At 40.5% G+C, this 27,081-nt stretch overlaps 1 protein-coding gene across 2 annotated transcripts in view; it reads left to right on the top strand.

Moving 5' to 3' along the window:
* The first annotated feature begins 1,439 nt into the window (after positions 1-1,439).
* The window catches only part of IPPK (inositol-pentakisphosphate 2-kinase), a 33,523-nt gene continuing 7,881 nt past the window's right edge, over positions 1,440-27,081 (top strand). The window contains exons 1-10 of one of the 2 annotated variants that reach the window (XM_081176750.1): positions 1,440-2,351; positions 12,610-12,657; positions 14,010-14,105; positions 15,521-15,587; positions 19,111-19,223; positions 20,211-20,300; positions 21,128-21,186; positions 21,669-21,741; positions 24,195-24,474; positions 25,952-26,102. In XM_081176750.1, coding sequence (XP_081032876.1) covers positions 2,271-2,351; positions 12,610-12,657; positions 14,010-14,105; positions 15,521-15,587; positions 19,111-19,223; positions 20,211-20,300; positions 21,128-21,186; positions 21,669-21,741; positions 24,195-24,474; positions 25,952-26,102 — 1,058 coding nt within the window. In that variant the 5' untranslated portion in view covers positions 1,440-2,270. Of the gene's footprint in view, positions 2,352-12,609; positions 12,658-14,009; positions 14,106-15,520; positions 15,588-16,917; positions 17,024-19,110; positions 19,224-20,210; positions 20,301-21,127; positions 21,187-21,668; positions 21,742-24,194; positions 24,475-25,951; positions 26,103-27,081 lie in introns of those variants that run through there. The other variant, XM_081176751.1, reaches the window with a different exon arrangement.

The following is a 27,081-nucleotide window of genomic DNA, read 5'->3' as shown; positions in this document are numbered from 1 at the left end:
CATTAGCACAACAGGGAGGGGGGCTGTGGCAGAACCTTTCTCCTAAGTAGTAGTCTTTCATTTGCAGAGTGTTTATGCAAAAATGTTCCGTCACTTCTGCAGTGCAGGAACTGCAGCCTGAATCAATAACAGTCTACTCTGCCACCTCAAAATCCTGTGATGCCATTGTTGTATGTATGCAACAGCCATCACAGAGCACAGCTGGGGAAAAGATCTCACTTAAAGCATCTGAAAGTATCTGAAGAAGTGTGCATGCACACGAAAGCTCATACCAAGAACTAACTTAGTTGGTCTTTAAGGTGCTAGTGGAAGGAATTTTTTTATTTTGATTAAAGCATCATAGCATTGCTGCTAGAGTCAACAATATTGATAGACCAAATGTCTGATTTTGCCTAAGGCTGCTTAATATGCTCCCAAATGCTGTAAGAAGAAGAGTTTGGATTTGATATCCCGCCTTTCACTCCCCTTCAGGAGTCTCAAAGCGGCTAACATTCTCTTTTCCCTTCCTCCCCCACAACAAACACTCTGTGAGGGGAGTGGGGCTGAGAGACTTCAAAGAAGTGTGACTGGCCTGAAATGACTGGGAGAATCCGAGATTTGGGAGAAGAAACAATAGAAGAGGACTGGAAAAAATTCAAGGACTACTTACAAAAACAATATAAGTTGTATGAATGTTAAGAGGTTGCACGATTCAGAAAAATACGGCTCCAGTAATTTGATTTTGAGATACAGAAAATTAAGTTATAAGTAAGAAAAGGTTGAAAATTAAAGTAATATTATGTTTAATTTAAGGTACAAATAATTGACAAAAACTACTTTAAACTTAGAAGCATAACATTTGAAAAGTACAAAATAAGGTATGAAATAAGGTAATAATTTGCTGGTATTTTTTATTACAAAGAACGCAGGGTAAGGGAGACGTGAGGAAGTCTAGTTAGTTATATAAAAAAATGTTTTGGACAGTTGGGTTTCTTTTTTCTATATTGTTTGTTGGTGTATTTGTATTTGTTTTTCTATTTTTTGTTATCTTCTTGGTGAAGGGATCTTATGTGTTTACTCTCTACTTTGTGTTTGAAAACTTAATAAAAATTAAAAAAAACAAACAAACAAGTGACTGGCCCAAGGTCACGCAGCAGCTGCATGTGGAGGAGCGAGACGCGAACCCGGTTCCCCAGATTATACTACCACTACACCACACTGGCCAGGACCGCAGGAAGCTGCCCTATACCAGAGTCAGAAACATTGTCCATCTAGCTGAGTACTATCTTACCCTGACCAGCAGCAACTGAAACATGGTTTCAACCAGGTCTTTTACAGCCCTACCTGGACGGTACCAAACTGCCTTGTGAGGGCAGGGGCCTCTGAAATGTGGGCTGGAAGCCTTTTAAATATGCAAATGACTAAATAAATTATTATTTTAACTAGTGTGCAACTGGATATTTTAATTTCGTTTTTAACTTGTTATTACATACTCCAAGCCTCCAGGGTAGGGGGCAGAATATATATTTAAATAAATGAATACAATAGCGAGCAGACTCCTGTCTACCTCCGATGCTAATCAAAGCCAGGGTCTGTCGTACAATCCTAAGATGTAGGCCATGTGGTTAAATATATATATATAAGAAGAGGCGACCATTTTGCAGTCAATTCCTGAAGCCGGTTTAGAAGGGACGGCGGCTTCTGAACAAACTGCCAAAACCAGCTTGCCGCCGCTCTTCCTTATCATATCATACACGCACACCTATGAACCGCGCTAAGGCTCCTGCGCATGCTCAGGGTCTTCCCGGTCAAGGGTGACGAACCCATTTCTTCCCGAACTTGCCAGAAATAAAGATGGCGCTTGCTACAGCCGTAGCCTTGCGGGAAGAATAGGAGCTGAGGTTGATGCCCCCATTAAATAGGGCCGGTTAAGGAAGTCCCGCCCCCCATACAAACCTATACAGTATATTATTTTCTCGGGTGGGTGACCTCCGCGTGCCCCAAGGCGGAAGGTGGAACTTCCTGTTCCGATCCGGGCGAGGACACTAGTGTGGGCTGGGAAACAACCAGGTGGTCGGCTTCGTTGAGCGCGTTGTCCGGAGAGGCTGCGCCTCATCGCTGTGTAGGGACTTGTGGGCGGGAGGCCGCGCGCGCAGTGGGACGGGGTGAAAACGGAGGCCGGAGCTGAGGGAGAAGAAGCGGCAAGAAGCAGCAGCAGCAGCAGGAGGCGACGACGACGACCGCCCGCTCGCCTTGCCGGAAACCAAAACGGAGGGGCCATTGGCTGGGGGATGGAAGCGGAGAAAATGGATGAGAATGAATGGCGATACCATGGGGAAGGCAACAAGAGCCTCGTCGTCTCCCACAGACAGGTAAAAAAGAAAAAAGGCGCCGGCCGCCTCTTGCCTCGCGCGCGCCTGAGGTTAGCTGCCAACCGCTCTCCTGAGTCTCGTGCTTAACGGTTCGGGCTTTTTTCTTCCTTTTTTGAAAAAAACACACAAAAAACCCCAGCCCCCCCACCCCCGCCTTCCACCCTTAACGGAAATTTTGGCCGGTCAGTTAGAGGGGGGCGGGGAAGGAGGGAACTGAAGGCCCGTCAGTTCCTCCCGCTTCACCTCTTCAGGGCTCCCTCCGCTGCTCCCCGCTTCCCTTGCCTCGGAAGAGGTGCCCGGGGGAGGCGGGGAGGGGAGGGAGGACACCCGCCGGGGAAAGCTCGCCTTTCTTCTTCATCAGCGGGTGAGCGAAGTGGTCCAACAGCCTCTCCTCCTCCTCTCGCTCCCCTCAGAAGCATAAAGGTAAAATCAGACGCTCCTTATTTCTCTCTCCGTGACACTTTTTTGGGGGGGACTGGGGGACATAAAACATTTTTATACCGCCGTTTTCGTTAAGCTAACAGACTTTGAAAGAAGTTGGTATCTTAAAGTATAACAACAAAAAACTGTGTCGAGACAACGAACTCTAATCGTAGTTGATCAGCAAATCAGATCTTCGGTTTTTTTGTGGGGAGGGGAGCAAGTTTTGGAAACTCCCCTCATATATAGGGAAACTCACTGTGTACATGAAAGATATATAGCTAAAGGCTCCATCCTTGCCAAAATGGGTGCCATCCCCGATTTGTGTGCCGGAGAAGCATTGTTTTATTGGATGCCCATGGTCCTTAATCACACTGTGCCTTAATGTGTGTTGCGTTGTGATAATTCAAGCTGAGTGACTTTCTTTTTCAGTGCTGGAAAGGGCTTGGGGGAGGAGAAAGAGCAAGTTATCTTAAAGCTGACTGGAAAGGGCCTGAGTCATGGTTGTGGAACAGATCTTACACCTCTGACAAAATAAGTGGGGAAAATGGCTATGATGTCCTGGGAGGAAGGCTATTCACTGCACCATGGCAGGAGGAAAAATTCCAAAATGGTGCAAGTTTAAAAGTGCTGGTGTGTTTAACACAAATGTCTTCTTTCTTCACACATCAAATGTAGTACATTTTATGAAATGGCAGACTTGTTTTCTAGGAAGGTGTAATCTAATGAAAGCTCTGTGCTAATTGAGATTTTTTTCGTTGTGTTTCATCTATTGATTCCCTCCTCCAGTGACAGCTAATGTAGTATAGACCAGGAGACTCATATTAGAACCCGTGCTCAACCACAAAGCTTGCTCTCAGCTTAACTTAACCTCACAAGGTGGCTATGAGGATAATATGTGCTTCACATACCACCAAGAAGGTGGTATGTGCTTCTTGGAGTGGGACAAAAATGTACATGTGATTATTAATATTATAGCATTATGGTACCTTTTTTGGGACCAACCAAGAATGTCACAAAAACATGACAGGGTTTCAAATTCTCCAGAACCTTTCCTCAGGCAAAATTTTGCACAAAGCAGGGGAAAGGGTGATGAGGAAGAGGAAGCAACTTGAAAGAAATTAGGCTGATACAGCCATGAGGTTAGTTTATAGACTTGGTTTCAAGATTAATATTGCAGGATGAAAATGTCCCTCACATTTGCTGCTGTGATATATATACTTAGGGTTCTGGGAAAAAGAAGCAATGGCTGCTTTCCATCTCTGAGAAATTGAAGTCTGGCTTGTAACTTCAGGTTGATAAATAAGAATCTAAGCATCCTTTGTCTCCCATTATTTGGCACAACCATAACCATCTGTTTTAGTGCTCCTAAAAGAAAGTTGAGTGATGCTGTTGCTGACTTGATACTGAATATATATGGTGTGTACTGGGTTTTAGGGGAGGGGTAGTACCTCCCCTCATCATGCTTCTTTTGGAGTAGTCTGTTCACCTTTGGTCCCCACCCTGCACTCAGCTCTCACCAGTGACTCCTAGACGCTGCCAGCTCAGCATGCAACAGCAGCCATACCTGAGGTAACAGCTTTGACTAGTTGGCTAAACCAGGTGAAGGTAGCTAATGGATCTCAAAACCTTGGTGACTTAGGAACGTCTCCTGTATGCTGACACTTTCCAGCAGATTGAGTGGATGAAACCAATAGCGGGCCCAATGGCCAAGAAGGTGGTTTCTGTATGTTCTGTAGAGGGAAGTGAGAGACAGATGGGGCTCATCAACATGGGAAGGTATCCCATCTAGGAGAAGGAAAACTGATCCTAAATTTCCTCTGCCTTGAGGGATATCTTCTGGAGAAGAAATCTGGAGTGGAGTCCTTAAGGCGTTTAGATTGTGCCTTGTACACCTTCTGGCAACTCCTGCAGCCAAGCTGGTGTCAAACATATTGCTCTGCTTTCCTTTGGACCACATCATTATGCCGAGAGGGTATTGTTGTCTGGGCAGCCCAGGATTTCCATATACACTGTCCAGGCTTGTACCCCAAGGTCACGCTGGTGCTGCCACAGCAGCGTTTTGACTTCACCCCCAGAGGTGTACCCCATTGTCTCTTGAAACAGACAGATGCCAACAACTGAATATATTTACCTGCCTGTTAAAGAATTAGAAATGTGACTTGTGCAAGTACCGTATTTTTCGCTCTATAACACGCACCCGACCATAACACGCACATAGTTTTTTGAGGAGGAAAATCCGTAGGCATGCCACCCATAGGCATTCCCTCCATAACACACAGACATTTCCCCTTACTTTTTAGGAGGAAAAAAGTGAGTGTTATGGTGCAAAAAATACGGTAATTAATCCCTGAAACATGGGTCCAGTGCAAATGTAACTCTGCCCAGTTGCCTAATTCCTCCCTCATCTCTTTATCTTTCAAAGCTAATTGTGGTTAGCATTACAACTAAAGTGGCATTTTCAATTTTAATTATTGTCAACAAATCAGTTAATTTTTTTGAAATCATGGTTGCAAACTGTGGTTTGGGTTTACTGTGGTTAGCATTAGCTTTATTGTAAATGAAATGCTCATCATAGTTTGTTCAAAAAACAAAGAAGGGGAAATACCTACGTGAGAGGAGATAAATTCATGTGCCTGCATCAGGGATGGGGAACCTTTGGTCCATGGGCCTAATTTGGCTTGCCAAGCCTGCCCACTTGGTCCATGAGGCAGTTTTGGCCAAGCCATGTTTGCCCTATGCCTGGCATGTTTGATATCAGATGTGGGGCTTGGACAAAAGGGGCTGATGTCTGCAAAGCCCTTTGTGCAGTGCCTCTGAGTAACTATTTTAGTTATTTTTTTGCTCCTCCATTGGCAGGGGTAGAAAAAAGGAAACAGGTGTGTGAAGAATTGTATATTTGCACGGTATTCCGTGAAATATTCTGTCCCTTGTTGATCCTGTTCTTCTTCTCTTTGTAACAGAGCTTGAACATGCACACGGAAAAGGTCTGAGCAGGTTCTGCTGCTTTTTCCTTTTGTGCACAAAGTTTATTGATCTGCCCAGTGCTGTTCTCACCCAAGTCTCGGTGTATATAATATGCTGAGCTAGTTTTGGTGCAGTGCTTGATGTTCAGCATAGTTGCATCTCTCTGTTCCCAGCATTTGGATAAGCTGAAGAAACTAGTTACTAGGATATGAGGCTCGTATCTTTTTCTGTGGTGCCAAGATACTTGCATGTGATACCTAAATACAGTTGGATTTTCAGTTAACCAAAGTAATAGCAACAGGGCTGAAAATATACTAGTTTGTGGTAGCTTAGCATAACCAAATGCATGTTCACGCATAGTGGTGCATATGTGTGTCCTTGTCAATTTCAGCATCAGTTGAACAGCAGTGTGTACTAAAATCTGACATACAACAGGACATTTGGAGTAGTAAGGCATTCAGTGATTATTGTGTTTAGAAATAATGCTAAGCCATGAAGTTCAGTTTGTGCAACTCTGCTGTGCAGACAACTTTTCAGTGTCGAAGCTAGAACTTGGGGCTTGTTATCAGCTTCCTGAACATGTTTTGTTTAGGAGAAATAAAGTGTGAATGCTGTATTTACAGCCTATCACAGAAAGTACTTAGGCACTTCCCTTAAGCAACTGGTTACATAAATATTGTGGGAACTGTGGGATGCTTGCTGGAACATGCATAAGACTGCATGTAAGGACTTATAGCACAGCTACTTCCACAACATGGTTAATATAATCACAATAAACAGTTGGTATTTATTTTTGACTAGTGAAGTCATGATAAAACTGAAGTAGCTCAGTTCCCTTGTGTTGACCAACAAATATTTTCCCTTGACCAACAAATATTTCCTCCCGCACCTTAATTGCCTGACAGAACAATGGGACTTGCAAAAGCATTTTTGTATTCCATTTTGGAAAATGATGTTTTTGAACTGGGGCTGGGGTTTCATATTAGAGGAGCTGCACAGTTTTCTTAATCCAGTTATATTCACATGTTTCCAATACATTGTTAGACACAGAATTCAATTGTTAAATCTGTCTTTTTCAAAAGCAGGTCACACTAAATCTCAGAAAGAAATCTTCCTTTCACTGTTGAAAATAAATGTTCACTTAATTTATAGTATTGTGACTATATGGTAGCTACAGCTTTCTGACAAACTCCTATTTACTTCAATAATTTGAAAAATCCTTTTTAGTAAGATGAACCTATGGAAAATGTGAGGCACGTGCTAGTAAGCTTACAATAATAGAAATATTCAGGCAACCATTTTACTTCCATGTAAGCAAATATGCAAGGGAGAGTTTCGGTGTTCTGCCAAGCCCTGCCCCCCTCCGTACATCACTTTCAACCTGTTTACAGCCTTGGTTGTGGAGGGCTGTAATCATGTTGAAAGTTATACAGATTTTTTACTTGATCAGTGTCATTGTAACCACATATAATGTAGAAGCAACTGATACTAATCTTATTAAAATATTGAGTCTGTTGTTAACCCTATAAATTATTTTTAAGAACCAAATTCCCCTGTAGTGCTACTTAGTACTAGTCAGAGTCCAATACCATTAATTAAATGCTCATTTTTGCCTTTGTTATTTTGGAAACAAGGACAGTATAATAAACTAAGTTTCCCCAGAGACCATATGTGATGAATTAAGAAGAAACTTCACTTCTTGTTGAGAGACAATTTGATGCTGTTTGGTAAATGGGCACCAGAGCTTGAATATATAAACTATTTTAATTGCTTTTACCCAATGTCTAGGCTTGCTGATTAAATGTTCACAGAACAGGTGGTCTTGAGCATTGCTAGAATTAGTGTTCCCAAGTTAAGGACAAATTCTTCTTGTTGCTTAAAGCTAAGTTAACACTCCCTTTTATTTTAAGGGGTGCTGCAGTAGAAATGAGTATGAGAGCTGTATGCTGTGAAGTCTGCTTTGAGATTTCCAAGGGAGCAACATCATGTGCCTCACTGTAATAGTTCTCCTACACATAAATAGAACATTTTGAAGAGAGGGCTTCATTACATACGCAGCCACTGCTTGAAGATGTTGAGAAACACAAATTGAAGTAGTAGTCTTATTGGACAAGCATATTATCCATTTGTTTGCATCTCTACGATGCGGTGGAAAAACCCATTTCAAACTTGGTCATCAGAAGTACCAACATCATGCCCCCTCTCCCACACCACCAGAATGATTAGTCCTATAAATCCTGAAAAACCAAGCTCAACTGATCATGTTTTGTATTGCATTCTTGGCACAATGTTAGCCTGAACAAAAGCAAGGGAACAATACACACAGCCCTGCTGGTTTGAATAAAATCTGGATTATCAGCAGTATGGTAAACATTTTAACCGTAGCTGACCACAGATGTGGCTTTTGAAAATCCTCCTATTTGGCTGTAAGAAACAGAAGAATTTACTGGAATCTAGTTCTGTTATTAGGGACGCGGGTGGCGCTGTGGGTAAAAGCCTCAGCACCTAGGGCTTGCCGATCGAAAGGTCGGTGGTTCGAATCCCTGCGGCAGGGTGCGCTCCCGCTGCTCGGTCCCAGTGCCTGCCAACCTAGCAGTTCGAAAGCACCCCCGGGTGCAAGTAGATAAATAGGGACTGCTTACTAGCGGGAAGGTAAACGGCGTGTCCGTGTGCGGCTCTGGCTTGCCAGAGCAGCGATGTCACGCTGGCCACGTGACCCGGAAGTGTCTCCGGACAGTGCTGGCCCCCGGCCTCTTGAGTGAGATGAGCGCACAACCCTAGAGTCTGTCAAGACTGGCCCGTACGGGCAGGGGTACCTTTACCTTTTTAGTTCTGTTATTGAAAAGTTCATTTGCTGTGTATTTTGTTCTTGTACTTTGCAGAGTAAATAAGAAAGCAAGTTAGAAAAATAATTTAAACATAAAAATTCTTGAAAAACATGGAATATCAGCAGACTGTTACTTAGTTGTACAACTTTTAGTCTTAGGTTTGTTTGTTTTTTTAAAAAAACTTGATTTGATTTCAAGCCTGGCAAATTCAGTGCCATGTTACTGTAAACAAAGTGAGGAAATCTTTGCTTCCTGTAGCTTTCAAGGAAGTATTGCACATACGCCAGCAAAGGACATAAGGTAAATGAGTTTGAAATAACAAAATTCACTTCTAGTGCCTATTTGTGAAATATTTCTATAAGAGCATATAGTTGGTTTCCGTAACAGCTGACAAACTGTAAGTTAATGAATAGTTGTGTTTACTGTGTCTCCTTAAGGAGAAAAGCTGTAAAATAGATGTGCATGCAACCTCTGTTGCTATAAAGCATAGAGGGAAACATTATTTCTAAAATACCACTTATGGACTAAAATAAATGTATTTTGTATTAAAGTAATGATCATTATCTACATATTGAAAATAATGCCTAAAAGGTCTGAGATTTGGAGAATAATACAGGTTGCACAAATGTGTATTTTTTAAATAATGACTAGGTCTGCAGAACATGTTAAACTTCTGTATTGCCTTTTTTCAAAGTTCAATGTGTATACAAATTCATAAGATAACATGTCAACAGACAATAGAAGGATAAAAGCAGAATAAAAAACACAAAATCACCGTACATACTCGAGTATAAGCCGACCCGAATATAAGCCAAGGCAGCTAATTTTAGGACAAAAAACTGGGAAAACTTATTGACTTGAGTAGAAGCCAGTTCACCACACCACAAACCTGGTGGTGATGGCAGTAGAGTAGGAAGAACAAGCGGCCCGAAAAAGCTGCCGACAGCGGAAAAGGCGGTGGAGGAGGAAGGAGCAGCCTGAAAGGGCTACTTTTGCGCTGCTCGTTCCTCCTCCGCTGCTGCCAACAGGAGCAAAGGCGGAGGAGGAGGAACGAGAAGCCGCTTGTCCGTCCGTCTCTGCCTCTGCCACTTGCAAGAGCAGGCATAGGAGCCTGGTTGGGAGGGGCGCAGCACAGCGCCTCTACCAGCCGCGGCTCCTGTGCCTGCCCTCGTCCCTCCTGTGCCTGCCCTTGTTTCTCTTCAGCCGCCTGCCTCACTCAAGTATTAGCCGAGGCAGGCTTTTTCAGCATAAAAAATATGCTGAAAAAGTCGGCTTATATTCGAGTATATACAGTAGTATTAACTTAAATAATAGCTGTCTGAAACACAGGCAGTTATAAAACTTTCTCTTACAACTGTTTATAGGTATTTCTTTTTTTGGTCTTCAGGCTAAATACATGTACCCCATGTACGGATTTTCATATTTTTATTGATTCTAGGATAGTTGTTTCTGTTTTCTTGCACTGAAGTCAGGGGAGATGTTGAACTTAATCAAGGCAGGCACATTCTGATTTTTGAGACAGTCTTTAACGTCTGCTCATATTTGCAGAAAATTACTTCTAGGGCCTACCTGATCTCAAACCTATCACAGGGAAGATTTATCCTGGTGGCTAGGGGAAAAGGAATGGCAAACTACAGAGATTCCAGGGAAAGTGCATTCAAAAGGAAGAGAATACAGCAGGTCTTTAGGAGCAGGAGCCCTATGATTCCTGTTGCCTGGTATCCAAACTGACTTCACTCAATGGTTAAAATATCTGAGGAACAGGAGCAGCCAGATTGGCTTATTTCACAGAAATTGCTACAAATACCTGCACATTTTGCTTTATACCGTATTTTTCGCTCCATAGGACGCTCCTGACCAAAAGACGCACCAAGTTTTTAGAGCAGGAAAACAAGAAAAAAAATGTGACTCAAATTTTGTACTAAACTATTTAAAACAGCAAAGTGTGTGGCTCCTGTCCACTTTGCTGCTTTAAAGTGAGCCATGGTATATAATGATGAGAATGGAAAAAGGACACATTCCATTATAATGTAGCTGTTTTCATTATCACTGGGAAGTCAGTATTGGCAGCAGTCACAAAAACTAAAATTTGAGCATTTTACTGTTATTAATCAAGAATATTAATAGTCAGGGAGAGAAACCAGGGCTGTGCAAATGAGAAGTGCTTGGAGTATGGAGGAACAGCAAAAAGATGATGATGATGATGATGATGATGATAATAATAATAATAATAATAATAATAATAATAATAATAATAATAATAATAATAATTTATTATTTATACCCCGCCCATCTGGCTGGGCCTCCCCAGCCACTCTGGGCGGCTTCCAAAAGAATATTAAAATACTGTGAAGCTAAAGATCAAATGATTGTGCTCCAGTTCCTAAATCTCTGAAGTTTTCTGAAAACAGGCATGGTTGTTTTGAAAGGAAGATTCAAAATGGAGTGACTGAGCAAAGAACAGAGGAGGAAAAGAGGGCAGATAAATAGCTTCCATTCAATACCAAGAGAACACAATGTTTTTGGTTTAGTATAGGTGGACTGTACTTGTAAGAATTTGTATAATGAATTATAGAGTTGGAGTGGAATATCAGAGCCTCTTTTCAGCAGTAAAGATTAGCTACTAGGAACATGGTCCACACACACAGGATGTCTGGTTATAGCTGTGCAGTTTAAACTGTTCCTGAGCCAGATACCTGCTCAGTTTTAGCTGAAATTACTATTACTGGTTTGTAGAGATGCTTTGCATGTATTTATGGCTATTTCCCCAAAACTGCTACTTGAAGAAATCCCCAAACTTACTATTTGTAAACTTCAAATGGAGCTCAGAATCCAGTTAGGCAATCCTTTGCAGTTGAATTAGGAGGCACTGAGAGACAGCAATTTGCTGCTCCCCACCCCCACCCTCCACCCCAGGAGCACACAGCCTTCCCTCTGCTTGCAAACCTTGTCCGGACTTCAGGGGAAAGCAAAGTCTGTAGGCAGAGCAGTGTAGCTCCCCACCCCCACCCCCAAAAAGCACCCCAGCAGCACACAATCTTCCCTCTGCTTGCAAACCTTGCAAACCTTGTCGGGACTTCAGGGGAAAGCAAAGGCTGTAGGCAGAGCAGTGTGGCTCCTCCCCCCACCCCCAAAAAGCACCCCAGCAGCACACAGCCTTCCCTCTGCTTGCAAACCTTGTCGGGACTTCAGGGGAAAGCAGAGGCTGCCGGTAGAGCCGCGTGGCTCCTCCCCCCACCCCCAAAGAGCAGCCCGGGAGCGCACAGCCTTCCCGCTGCTTGCAAACCTTGTCGGGACTTCGGGGAAAGCAGAGGCTGCCGGCAGAGCACCGTGGCTCCTCCCCCCACCCCCAAAGAGCAGCCCAGGAGCACAGGACAACAGCGATTTGGCTCCAGGGAACACACATTCGCTCCATAAGACGCACAGACTTTTCCCCTTGCTTTTTAGGAGGGAAAAAGTGCGTCCTATGGAGCGAAAAATACGGTAAATTTCTTTCTTGGAGTGCTAGACACTTTTTTAAAAAATTAAAGTTTATAGTCTAGGGCCTCTGGCTAGAGCACCATTGAAGGCCTTTGTGGGTGCCAGGTTGACAGTTGCCAATCTAAATGGACTGCTGATCTGATCCAGTAAAATCAATTGATATGTTTTGTTTGTCACCTGTCAATGCATTGATAACTAAATAAAGAATGCACAGAATACTGAGCAAATGTATGCTTGCTTCCCCTAAAAGCAGGGGCACTGCTAAGTACTTAAAGGATTCAGGAACAGGCTTACAACACAAATTTGCAAATTAAGATAATGGATGGCTGGGATCTTATGGGCACTACACTTTGCATTGAGCCTAGCTGCCATGTAAACAAAGTAAAAAACTAAAAAGGTAGAAAAGTCCAGGAATCCTGAGGCCTGCCACATACAACAGTGCCCCTGCTTAATAGATAAAGTGCCTTACTTGTGCAAATTATTTTACTGCAATGGGTTGGTACAGCTTGTTTTCCAAATTACAAATCTATATTAATTCACTCATTTTTTAAATTAAATTTCAGCGTTGTGTGGTACTACGTTTTTTGAAGTTTCCTCCAAATCGAGACAAGGTGAGACCATTATCATTTGTTATTCCCTTTTATCCTTCTTGTTTCCCACCAAAGAAATTTCAGCTACTTCTATTTAAAAAGGAGAATTAATTTTCATTCCCACTTTCTGTGAGCTCAAGGAGGCCTCAGCATTATTTTTTTAAAAAACCAACAGCAGCTTGATTAAAACATTATCTGAGATCTGAGGATTTGCAATCCTTTGATTAGCTGGGCTTTTAACCAATTAGTAGATTGAGATATTGCCAGATCTTGATAAATGTGCTTTTGATGATCTTCAATGAAAAGCACTGTAGAATAGTAACTATTCATATGAATTATTTCATTGTAATAAGCAAAAATGGCTCCAGTAGAAGAAACAAAGTCAATGCATATTAGTATTGCAGAAGACTTGGGATTTTAGAACACAGTTTGATAATCGGTTAAATCCCCCTGTGGAGAAGTGTCTTTGCTAACCGGATTTTGAAAATCAAGTTTTGCATATGGGAGCAGTAGTAGAAAAACTTGCTGCTTATAATGGCTTGATTCTCATGTCACATTAACCCATAGTTTTAAAATATGCTGTTTTATGTTGTAAACCTCCCTATGATCTTTGGATGAGGGGTGGTATATAAATTTAATAAATAATAATAAATAATGCTTGAGTACACGGCTAAAAAGCCGTCATTGTGCCTTTCTCCCACTTCTGCTATTGCCACTCCACAGGGACACAAGCCAGTATATGGCTTGTCGTGACAAAGGCCTGACCGAAGGCCTGGCCCGGCTGCAACTTGCCCCTCTTTAGCTGCAGAAGCTCAGCCACATGTCATTGATGAGCGGACCTGTAGTGAGAACACCTGGTTGCGCCCCTTCAGAATTTTGTGCCCGGAGCAATTGCCCCTATGGCCTTGCCATGCCACTGCATACAGCAAGAAGATTTAAGCAAAGTGTCACTTGTATTTAAATTCATTTCTGACTAATATGACATGGGAACCAGACCATTTTGTTTGGTAGCTTATGGTGGGTGTTGTGGACTTTGCAAATTTAAAGTACAGTGGTAGCTCAGGTTACATACGCTTCAGGTTACAGACTCCGCTAACCCAGAAATAGTACCTTGTGTTAAGAACTTTACTTCAGGATGAGAACAGAAATTGCACGGTGGCGGCGTGGCGACAGCAGCGGGAGGCCCCATTAGTTAAAGTGGTGCTTCAGGTTAAGAACAGTTTCAGGTTAAGAGCGGACCTCCGGAACGAATTAAGTTCTTAACCCGAGGTACCACTGTAATCTTTTTCAGGTTGTTTCTAAGTAGATTTAACTGTTATCTAGTAATGCTGCATAATCTGTGTTTCAACAGCAATTTATAATTTGTTTTTTAGACACCAGAAGAAATCTTTCAACATCTTCAGAACATAGTATACTTTGGCAAACACATAATGAAGCAGTTTTTTGGGGAGAAGTATGTTCACCATGGGGTAACTATTATTTCTTGTTTAATTTAGTGTTTTTCCTACTGTTGTGTTTTTGTTAACATCTGTAGCCAAGCTGGTTGGTTTGGTTTTTGTATGAAGGAACATTGCATTAAATCTCCATATTTAACCTGCTTTTAGATTGCTCATATAGAACATAGAGCAGTGGACAAAATGTCTATTACGTATCTCTAGGATTAGTTGTGCTCACCTCTGCAGTATAGACTGAGCTGTAGAGTAGCAACAGGAGTGTGTGTGGGTTTCCTGCGACTCTATTGAATGTTCAATCTTAATTCTGCTACTGAAATTTTAAAATACCCCAATTCTGATAGGTTATCCTTCAGTTGAGTGAGGGATGCAGTAAACATTTACTCCTTTTTTTTTAAAAAAAAAAGGTCTTAAAATGTTTATGTGAAAAGAATCTCTGAAGAAAAACATAACTTGTATACTACTTCTGTATGAAAATGTAAACTGTTGCATATGAAAGAACCCCAAAGCTCTATATTTGAAAGAAAAGAGGAACCCCCCATTAGCATGATGCTACCTTTATATCAGACTACTGTTTCTTCCAAGGAGAACTCTTCTCTGATGTGTATGTTCTTAATGTCTTTAATTTTTTTGTATTGTCTGATTCCCTGGGCTCCTTTTATGAAAAAGAGCAGGATGAATGGATAGTTACAAAACTAACCTATCAGAAAAACTGCCCTGCTCTTACAGGGCCATTTTCTGTGCTTCAGTATCAATTGATCAAAAAATTTAAAACTGTTCTAGTTGATTGCTGCTTAGATATAAAAGAGAAAATATACAACACCTACTTAAATATTCAGCAGTAACCTGAATATTCCTAATAAGTGCATATTGCTTAAGATCGGAGTCTCCTTTGAGTTCAGTGGAAAGCCTAATCAGCCTTGTCTCTTCAAGGAAAGGTGATGGAGCGCTGGGGACTTTCCACTTAATTTATTCTCCTGAATTCCAGCTGGAGTGTTTAATGCTAATGATTAATGACTTAAGGGCTGTTTGCTCCTGACTGAGAAACTTAAAATGTGAAGAATTTTTTTCAGTCACTGCTTTGGCTACAGAAGTGCTTAGGAGAGGGAAAAGATGTAATCATGCTTAGCACATAGTGACAAATGGGACGAACTGTTGATGTAAATATGAGTACTTCTTACTAGGAATGTGACATAACTTGAACCCATTTTCCCCATTTGTCACAATTACGGTTTTATAAGAAGAGTTGGGCAAGATTGCCAAACAAAACTATTTTTCCCAACTATAGGAATGTCATGTAAATTTTTGTCTATTTTTCTTCCACCTTTCCACCTAAAGGATCCTCAAAGTGACTCTGTTTCAAGTCAGTGCTCTTTCACTTTGTTGCAACTGTGCAATTTGTTGTGTAAAATAATGTTTCCTTTTTTCTTTAGGAGGTTGTGCAGCTGTCTTTGGACTTTCTGAAACAGCTTTGTTTAAAGATCCAGTCAGAGAGGCCAGGTAAGGAATTAAAATAATGGCATGACTACTTGCACAAAATATGGAATGTGCCTTATCTGAAGTCTGCTTTTAAAAAAAATACAGAATTGCAAAATGTGTCACACACGTCAGTCAGTATTGGAAATGCTTTCTTGGTTGCCTGAGAGAATTGAATTGCCTCCCAAGTGAGGAGGCAAGAGAGCCATGTGTGCACCCTCTGCAATTTTGGGGTTGGTTGGTGTGTGTGAGTTTTTACTTTTCCCATTTCCTGAAAGGCAAAAGGGGCTGTTATGTGTCATTATTTCTGGAGGCAGAGTATAGGGGTTGCTTTTTTGAACACCCTCCCTCCTTGGAGACAGAGAAACATCTTTGTGCACTGCTCCAGAACGGAGCACCAGAATTCTGAAGACTACTGCTGACTGTGAGTCTCTTTCCTGGAAGGGAAGGGTGAGGAGAAAATGTCACATGCTGCCTCCAAAAGTGAGACATATTCTGGCTAGATCGATTCCTCCAGTTATTTTTTTGCAAGTATGTGAGCTCTTTGTTTTCATTTGAGTCTTTCTTATGCACCTGGGGCATAAATGAAATTTGGATGGATTCTGCCCACCTGATTCTCATATTGTCTACTAATTTCATCTTGTCCAAGGATTTTTGTTAGGGGGCAAAACAGTTGTCCCCCCCCCCGAATAACCCTACAAAAATGATTTTTTCCCCTTTGTCTGTGAAATTAATAAAGGTTGGTGCTTCCCTCAATTACCTCTTCTACAGATGCATCTAAGTTAAGCATAACCTGAATAATTCCCTGTATGCATTGCCTCTCTCCATCCATACTTCCCATGGAATGTTTGTGGAGTTGAGTTTCTGTTTGGTAGCAGGTGTGATCATCTGTTTAACTTGCTGTTAAATTGGGCACTAGTACTTTTCTAAAGGAGTGTTTCAGTTATGGTGTATGTTTGCATTTGAATCGAACTGTTTGGCAGTGAAGCTTGTGCTGGTTAATAGTTTAAGGTGGTGTTTCTGAAAAGTTAGCCAGGCCCATGCAAACATGTTACATCACCAAGATGATAAAGAATATAATCCCTCTTTCAAAATAAACTTGCCCTAAAATAAACTTGTTCTCATTAGGGATAAAAAATAGTACAATGGCCTATTGTTTTGGTAAAGCTGGCGCATTTGTATTTGGATGCAAAATGATACACAACCCGAGGCCTTGCTAAGAGGGAGAAAATTTGCTTAATATTTGAATGGTGGGTCACTTAGTCCTGGTGAAATTCCAGTTCCTGTGATTAATGGAGCCTAATTTATTTGTGCATATAATCCTGGTGGATGAATTATTCGCTTCTCTTCTTAGATCTAACAATATTGTGCAGTGTTGCTGGCTCAGATAAATTCCGTTCTAGGTGTCACACCTGTTGAGTTAGCCATTTTCTGCAGCATGGTGCAGATTCTTCTGTCAGGTAAATTTACAGGCTTGCATTTCTCAAGCAGCTACTTCACAACCAGTGCATAAAATGACAGTGGTTTTTCTGTAAAGGTTTCAAAGATGTGCTGGTATTCATGCATATAGTTTCGGCAAACCAAATTCTCTAACTTTGGGAAACATTTGCAAAAGGAAAGTTAAAACTATGCATGTCGAATGTTATAAAACACTCTGGCTTGAAAATAGTTTATGCTCTATTTATAACCGCACTTGACTGAACTTTTCTCCGGCATTTATGTTGCTTTGGAGAAGGGACACAAAACAAAGTTATTGACCTCTTATAGTAAACTTCATGGAGGCTTTTGACAGAATAATGTTGCCTGCAATTTTATTCTACCCTTCCTTCCTCCAAAGAACTCAGAGCAGCACTTGTAGCCTCAACAATTACTCTGAGGTAGGTTAAAGCTGTTTGTGCCTCATAGTCAGCAGGGACTTAATGTGGGTTTCTCATGTTGAAGCCCAGAAGCTTAGCCATGGTACCACATTGATTCTTTGGTCAGTTTAAAAGATTTGTTGAACTACCTCTGGCCTTACTGTTCTGTAGTTAATGTACAGTGGTACCTCGGGTTAAGTGCTTAATTCGTTTCGGAGGTCTGTTCTTAACCTGAAGCTGTTCTTAACCTGAAGCACCACTTTAGCTAATGGGGCCTCCTGCTGCCGTGCCACTGGAGCACGATTTCTGTTCTCACCCTGAAGCAAAGTTCTTAACCTGAAGCACTATTTCTGGGATAGCGGAGTGTGTAACCTGAAGTGTATGTAACCTGAAGCATATGTAACCCGAGGTACCACTGTAGTTCTTTCTAAGTAGTAGTTGCTTTTGCAGCGTCTTGTACAAAGATGTTAATAGATTATGCTTTTAGTCTAAAGATTGTATATAATTCTGGACTTCAAAGAGATCTTTCTGTGTTTATGGAAAATTTTACAAAATAGTTTCCAGTTGTGCGAATAACTTAATGGCAGTCCTGTTTTATTAGTGCGTAGCTGGTAAAAATCAGAACCTCTTAGATGTTGTATGATGCAAACATTTGTAGTAAGTGTAATCACACTAGCTAAGTGCTTTGAAAATGCAGGGTTTGCTGGACCACTTAAGCAATGGAACCATGCCTCAAGATTGTTGGTGCTGCTTCACACATATGACTTCCTCTCTGGAATAAATCCACAAAATACAGTTTGTCCTTGCATTTGAAGTGTCCTGCTAGCTTACTGTGGCTGTCAAGTTGTCTGTGCACAACAGCATTGGTGCTACATCATGCTTGATGTAGCAGTTCTTTTTGCCTGAATGACTGTGGCACCTTGTGTCTCCCACTACATGTTTATGGGGTCTGCCTTTCTTGCACTTACTTCAGGAGACATGAGTAAAGAGTGATACTTAATTTTCCTTCTGAAGAAGATGGGATTGGGAGAGAATGGCCTTTTCTAAAAGTATTTTTGATGCCTGCTAGAGGGGTGGACTATAATGAATTAAAGAGGCAGGTTGTTTGGGTGAAATGCAAAGTGTTCTTGCTCTTATATAGGTGAAAACATGCTTGGAGATCCCTTTTACTCAAATTTTTGAATGTTTGGCTTGACTGTGCTGGTTCACAAAAGCCACATCAAAAGTCTTTTCTGCTTAAACTCCCAAACATTTGGTGTAGTTCTTCTATTGGTCGGTTTTATTACACTTATAGGGGCACTTCCTCTGAAGTCCCAGAGTAGCTTACACTTGGGCTCTAAGGCAGCTTCACATCCAAATACTGACTAGACTTTTAAGGCACGCTTATGTTAAGCAGTGGAAGAACATTGTGTGATTTCAGTATATTCACGAAGGTAAATGAAGCAGGAGTATCTCCTGCATGCAGGCGAAGCAGTGTAATGTGGGTTCCTGTCTGTTTTCTTTTTACTTATTGCATTTCATGATGGATACAGATGCGGGAGAGACAATCTCTGGAAAAATCTTCTACAGTGTAATGTAAGACAACATTTCCTCTTAAAGGTGGCAAACTGATGGCTGTGAGTTTATTTGTATTGCCCATAACACTTCAGCACTGAACATGGATGCAGACAGTTATTTCTTTTTATCCACAGAGTCTCGCTGTGATAAAGACATGGATGTTCTTAGTGGTTATGCTATGTGCCTTCCTAACCTTACTAGGCTACATGTTGTTGAACATCGACCAATACTTTGTGTAGAGATTAAGGTGAGTCTGTCAGGATTTTAAAAGCAAAAAAAAAAAAAAAAAAACAAAAACCCAAAAAACCCCCCTCAACTTTGAACAGCCCCATTCGCCTGGCAGCTGGTCTGTCAAGAAAAATGTGTCTCATTTTAAATTCTTGGAGCCAAGGCCTGTTCTTGTATACTCACTTTGTGTTTAGTAATAATTAGTTGCTGAGAGTATGAGCCCCTGTTTCTTTGGTGTTGCCACCCCTTCAACTCCCTGTGGAGCTATTTTGCTGGAAATTATGGGCCCCAAAGTACTGTGAATGTGAACAGTCTGAATTCTGTGTCACCATTAGAGGTACAGTGAAGAGGTGATTTGATATAATAGGTGAAACATTTTATGCCAGCCAGTTGTTTAACTTTGTATAAACATTTGAACCTGTACAATTAGAAGCTTAGAGCAAAAATAATAATAATAAATAATACAGACTGTTTTCCCTTATGCTGAGAGTTGCTCTTATCACAAAGGAGATAGGGACAGACAACAGGACTACAGAGAATGATTTTGTATTTCTATGTGATAATGAAAAAGACATTTATAAATGACCTCTTCTCATATGTTAATTTTTTGGCATTTATGCAAAGTTAAATTATTTACAAACCTGAAAACTGAACAGTTAACACATAACTCTTTCTAAAAACTACGAGTTATGCATTGGATTGGTTAAATGTTAGTTTAATTGAGATGTTTTACAAGTATTGAGGGAGATACTGCTTTGGGATGTATCAGAAATCATTAAGGTAGCCCTTCTCTATATTAATCACAGAGCATGAAGAGAGATAATCCTGATGCTCACATGTATCTGGGTGAATATATACACGTCTACCAAAACTTATTTATGGAGAAAGGCTAGATCCAGAGAGAAAGACACTTCAAATGTCATTTTAGACCCCCTCGCCCAAATAGTGCCTTCTAAATACAAAGTGTGCTAATAATTTTAATATATTTAAATATTTATTCTTGCAGCCCAAATGTGGCTTCCTCCCTTTCTCCAGTCATGTTTCACAGGAGATAAAGCACAAAGTATGTCGTTACTGCATGCATCAACATCTAAAGGTAATGTCTTATCTACAAGATATCCCCCCCCCCTTTGGTTAGTAAAATGATAGAACTAACATTCCATCTTGGGTACAGTCCACCAAACAAGAACTATTGAAATTGTGCCTATTGCTTGCTTTACTGAAACATATTTTAAGGAGATTAGTACTTGCATATAATTTTGTTTTGTCTAAGGAATAAATAAAGTACCATTCTTAGTTGAGCATTTTTGGGTGTAGTTTGTAATTGAGAACTGGGATACCTCAGAGCATGAGACTCTTAATCTCAGGGTTGTGGGTTCAAGTCCCATGTTGGGTGAAAGATTCCTGCATTGCAGGGGGTTGGACAAGATTACCCTTGTGGCATCTTCCAACTCTACACTTCTATGATTCTGTGAATGCCTTTATGATAAAATATATATGAAAAAACTCATTTAACCCACTGTGTCTTTATCAAAAAGCATTAGTGTAACTTCTTATGTTCCTTGACATATTGTTTTCATTGAGAAACATATAGATTTATGTGGAGGAGAATTTCCACATCACCATAGACCTTTCTGCACTTGCAAAAATGCTCTACATTACAGTGAAACTAGAGACGAAATGCTTTTGTTAGAGAAAACAAAAGACAAGTAACTGCTAGCTGATCAAATCTTAACATTTAACAGGTGATGTTATATGACAAATAACATGTGGACACCACTGAAGTTTAAATTGCATGAGCTACTTGTATATTTGAGATCCTAAAGGTTCTACGGGTGTAATGCTTGTTGCAGATGTTTTCTAGAAAATGTGAATACATAGTTGGGATCTCACCTTGTACTCATAAATAATGTGTTTTAACAGGTAGCAAAAGGAAAGTGGAAACGGCAAAGTAAATATTGTCCTCTGGATCTCTTCTCAGGGTGAGAGCTGTTACGTTTTTATGAATGTTTTGTGTTAGGTTTGTATCACTACCATTAATACTACTTATTTACTGTTTCTTAATTTATTTATTTTTAAATTTCTGTATTGCTTTGTATTTTTAATAAAAATCTTTTCAATTTTGTGTAGGGTCAGGTGCTATAGGTGCTGAATGAAAGGCAAGGACAGTATTCCTAGCTTGAGAATCTTCTCTGTTAGAGAAAAAAGGGTGGGTTCTGGTGGCGATATCAAAGGGGTAAGTAATGTGGCAATGGCAGTTATGGGCAAGTGTAAATGTGGCTTCAGAAAGACCTTGCTGAAGAAGGAGGTCTTGAAGATGATGCCCAAACATTAGAGGCAGGTTTCTTGAGAATAAAGGTTCGGAAGGAAATACTGAGTACAGATTAGAGGCAGCAAGAATGTTTTAGTGTTTGCCTGGTCACACTTTTTCATTTTAGATAGTCCAATGTGGTTTTCCTTTTAGAAATAAACAGCGAATGCACTTTGCCTTGAGAAGTCTGCTACAGGAAGCACAGAATAACTTAAAAATATTTAAGGTAAGGTGCACTGGAAATTGCAATAAGTTTTTGTTCTTCACCATGTCTGTTGCCCCTTGTTAGTATGCTTTACTGGGTGACCAGCTGCTAGTCCCACAGACTTAAATACAACAAGGACAGTCTTTACTGGATAAAAATTGGATACATATTGATGCATATAGAAACAAAGTTATTTATTTCATTTCCTAAAATAAAAAAATCTGTAGAGATAGGCAAGGAAATGGAGGAAGTGCAAATATGGTTATGTAAAGTTGAATTGAAGTGTGAAACTACTGCCTGTTGCTGTCAAAGAGGACATAGAGGCTTATTTTTGATCTTAGTACTAAGTACCACAGTACTAATATTTGCAATGTCAGCTACAAAGATCATATGATGAGAAAGATCTGTTATCATATGACTTCTGGTGACTGACATGTTGGTGTGTTTTACTCAAAATGATTTTATTAGCCAAATTCAAAGGTCTGGTGGGATTAATTAGACCTGAGGGCTAAAGGTTCTCCTGCTGTACTAAGCCACATTTTAGCATTTGGATTGCACACTTTTGAGATGTGCTACAAGGAGGTGTTTGGCAGTGTTTACTTCTTGTTTAGATTGACTGCAATTTGCCATGTCTAAACATGGTCCAACTGTCTTAATCTTTCCTATAGTTAGCTAAAATGAGCCTGCTTCAAACCATGTTTTTTAAAGCTGCTTTATTTCAGTTAACCATAGTCAAGATTAACCACAGTTTAGGGTTCAGGCAACTTGTAAACTGGTTAATATAAAATGAAAGAACTTGCTGATTTCATGACTGAATAGCTGTGCAGTGTGATCCCAAGGGTTGCTCACTCAGCCTTATTATTGCAGTGCCAGCTATAGATAAGCATTGCATCTCAGCACAACCACTGACTGTCCTCCCAAGTCTCCTCTGTTGATGTGATGGTTCTTTTGGTGAATCCTACCACAACAGAGACCATGGGAGGAATTCAATGTCATAATCTTCTGATTGTTCTGTCAGTGCAAGCATTTCAGCTAGCCAGATGAAATGGTTCTCCATCTCCCCCACCCTGCATACTGTTCTGGAGGTTATCCTAACCTCCAGAGCCTTTGGGGGGGGATGTACTGGGGAGGAGAGGGTAAACACCCATTGTGTAAGCGTATGTCCTCATTAGGTGTATCCCGCCTGCTTTCTCATTTTTTAGCCCTGTATTAGCCAAATTCAACAGGATCTTTCCTTCCTAGTGGCATTCAGATAAGGTGTGTGGTGAACATAAGGAATTGTTCTATAAAGGAAGTCTTTATCTAGCACTTAATCTCATTATAAACCAAAATAGCAAACTTGACTAGTTGTACACCAGTACATGGCTGTACATACTCTGTGTTTTAAAAGTGCAGAGTCTGCTCCATGAAAAGCTTAATTCTAGAAACTACAAAAGTTCATAAACAAATATTTGTGTTTTGCATTACTTGTTCCACTTTAAACTGAAATAGTGAGAATTCTGAAATCTGCACCTGCATGGCACAGTTGTAGATTAATGGCATACATGAGCCCTGTCTCCCTCTGCTGACTGTCTTTAGTTTTTGATGGTACTGTTAGTAATTTGATCTGTTCAGTGGTGAGCCTGTATGTTAGCACAGTGATCAAATAATGTTTTGAACAAACCTTGCCTTTATTAATTTGTTAATATGCTTTGTACCAATTTATCAGATAATTCTGAAGAAAGCAAAACGAGAGGAAAAAGACTTGCTTGCTAAATATACATGGCTAAACAATTCACTAAAGTCAGTGGGTGTCTTTCTATCTAATTTGTTTTTAAGTTGTGTTCTGTGTCAATAACTTTTTTTGTTTAAGTATCTTTTTTCCTGTCAGAGGCTAAGCTTCTTCCTCATGACTTATAATTAGTAGTATCCCACTTAGCAATTGAATAAGCTCCTTGTTTTAACTTAGGTTTGTATTTTGGCCTTCTTCCAGAGAGCTGAGGCTGGAACTATGCTTGGCAGTAGTTCTAGGTCTGAGAAACCAGGTTGCTCCTTAGCTCTTGAAAAAGTGGCAGGGGAGACTGAAATTTGGAAGAGGAAAGCAGCAGCATGGCTTCTTAATCTCTAGCTAAGGTTTGCAGATGTGTTTGCCCCTTCCTTTGCCTGCTGCTTTCCCTTGCCAAATCACACCTTTCTCCTGCCACACTTCAATCTGTCTACCCAGATTGTTCCCAGACTTGATCTGCTGCTGTACGTTTAGTTCACAACCTGACAATATCTCTGTGAGGTAGGAGAAGTGTCCCCTTATGCAAGGTTATTTAGTGTGCTTCACAGCTGAGCAGGATTCGGTCCCTAGCTTCCCACTTTGAAACCCAGTTTTCCAAGCCACAAAAGCACAGGACATACAAGCATGCAGTGTCTCTTACTCCATACATTTTGCTAATATGAAAAAATAAAAATTTAGATGTATGACTTCTTTTTCCTTCCTGTTACAGAATGGTGAACTAATTTATGGTTGTAAAGATAATGAGGACGCTCTCTCTGATTTGAATGAACTTGCTTGCCACCTGAAGCCTTTTTTCTTTCCTTCAAATGGCCTGGTCAATGGAACTCATTGTACACGGACAGTTCTGAAAGAATTAATCCATGTAATAACAATGGCTCTACTGAGTAGCACAGATGCCTGCAAAGCAGGTGATATGAAGACAGTTCCCTCCTCACAAGGAAGGAGTTTCTGTGAAGCTAGTGCTTTCAGTAAAGAAATAGCAAGAAATGGTAAGCAATTTCTGAGTTTCATCTGCCCATCTAGAATTCAAATGATAAAATACTGTACAGCAAGATATGCATTGCTGTCAGTGTGGTTGCCACTGGGTTGAACTGTAAGTAATCTCTGTCTAATCTGGGTTTTCTGGCTTCCCAATAATGTACTTAGCTTTTAAATCAGAAAATCTGCTATGCTTCTAACCTTAATACTTGTCAGGAAAGCATACAAGTATGAGTCTAGATGTGCATATGCTTCCCCACTGTGTCTGCATAATATACATAAAAGTATGTGAATCAATCAATTACTTTAGTAATCATTTTTTCAGAATGCATTGATAAAATGATTGTCTGCACTGTAATTTTCAAGTTGTCTATTTGCTGCAAAGCCCCGTGTGTTTCACATGTATATTGCAGAGTTTTCAAGAGATTTTTCAGTGTAGAAAACGCAAAGCTAATTCTGGGCATCCCGCTTCTTCAGACTTGTAGAACTTGCATATTTTGTTTCTCTAGGCCTATGCTGTTGCTTTTAGAGCTGTAGTTAATAGAATATTTCAGCAGCTTCTGCACTTCCCCTCCTTGCCACGGACTGCTTGAAAATTGATGAGGGCGGGATTCAGCTAATGAGTCCTGATAGCAGAAGCCCGTGCAAGAACTTCTGCTTGTGCATTGGGGCTTCCTCCCACTGTGCCTCCCTAAATTATCTCATGAGGGTGTAGGAAAACCTCCAGAACAGCATGTGGTGGGAGATAAGGAGTACTTGCCCTAATGAAACAATCAACATAGTGCAACATTGAAATGTTGAGAAATAAAAGTGGCAATAAAAACACAATTAAAAATCAATATGAATACTGAATGGACTGTACGTGCTGTTCACAATTGCTGCTCCTGCTGTTCTTCATGGCCACACATGTAGACCACCTGAATGAAGCTTGCAGACCACTGATGGTCTGTGGACCATAGTTTGGGAACCCCCGGAATATGGCATTAAAAATCTACACTGTGTAAAATGTGCCTTTTATACAAAACTTAGATTTGCAAAGATGTGCATGATTAAAAATCAATTAAATCAGTTTGGTGAAATTTTTCTTCTGAATAGCTTGAGGGTGGGGAACTGGGTATTTTCAAAATGTGCAAAGATAATATTTCTTCTTAGGATTGGCTCTCAAATATTGTACAACTTGAGGCCTTGACATTTAAAAATGTATGCCATTTGCAGTAGCATTAGCATATCACCATAAATCTTCCCTCAATATTGGGAGAAGTAAAGGACTTACATTTCTCTGTTGTTTTGGAAATGAACATTGAATTACAGTGCCTCATTGTTTCCTTTTTTGAACTGGGGGTACAAATCTGGCTTTTGTTTTGAAATACGTAAATTGGGCATGGTTAATCTCCCCTGCTCCATAACTTTGCTTTTGTTAGTTGTGAGCAGAGAGGTTTGTATATATATTTTTGTCAAACCAGTTTTGAATACATGCTTTCCTTTCAGGCAAAAATAAAATGGAGACCTCTGGCTTGCCCAAAGAAAGTCTCCTCTACAAAACACTCCAGGCTCAGATGCTGGATATGCTGGATATTGAGGGTGTATATCCTTTGTACAACAGAGTGGAGCAATACTTGGAAGAGTTTCCCAAAGAGAGGTAAGATTTCATGGCACCAGTTTTTAACTTGTCAAGTGGAATGGAGTAGAGCTTAGTGAAGCTCGCTGAGCAATGTGGAAGATTGTTCTCAAAGGCTCATTAAGGTTTATTTAAAACTCGGAGGGCCTGTTCAGCTATTCTAGGATTATCTTCACCATGATACTGGGGATTAGGGCTTGCGGGAAGATGCTGCATTTATTTGACCCTTCAGATCTACCAGTTTAAGAAAACAATGATGTCACTCTATGTACAGCTCTGAGTCGTAATATACAGCTTAGCTTAGCGTCTTGAGTAAAGAAGGTGGTCTGTAATATTACAACCTCTGCATAAATCCAGAAGTTATACTGCAGAAATTACCCACAGTTTACTGACCCAAATGCCACACTACCAATATTGTTGGCAACTGCCCTTCTTTCATACCACATTGGATAAAGGACTCCTGTCACAAAATAGCCTTTTTGACAGTTCTTGTTCTTATTTACACAGCTTTTCTTTAACACAGTAATAGTTATTCACTTTCTGTGTTGGGAAAAGAAAGACAGTAATGGGCTGGTTCTCATAAAATGCACACTCCTCCTCTGTTGAGAAGAGGATCTACCAACAAGATTGCAGTGTGGCATTTGAGTTGGTGACATATGGATTATTTCTGCAGTTCTGGAATATAACATTTGGACTGATGCAGAGGTTGTAATATTCTTTTCTGCCAATACTGCTTTTGGTTTCAAAGAATATAACATAGAACATAGTGTTATATGTGAACCAGGAGTCCTGGTTTAAAACAAACAATGGTATCTGATAAACAAGCCAACTTCAAACTGTGGATGGCGTTTTCAGCTAACCATTGCTTATTTTAAACCAGGATTCCTGGTTCACACAACACTAAGCTCAGTTTCTTCGAACTTGAAATTAAACTCAGTGGAAGTGGACATTGTTCAGGTTCACCCACACAGCACTACATGCAGGGGTGGGGGAATCTGTC

Source organism: Podarcis bocagei (genome assembly GCF_964188305.1).
Source record: "Podarcis bocagei genome assembly, chromosome: 2".
Classification (NCBI taxonomy): Eukaryota; Metazoa; Chordata; class Lepidosauria; order Squamata; family Lacertidae; genus Podarcis; species Podarcis bocagei.
This window is presented reverse-complemented; position numbering and strand designations above follow the sequence as displayed.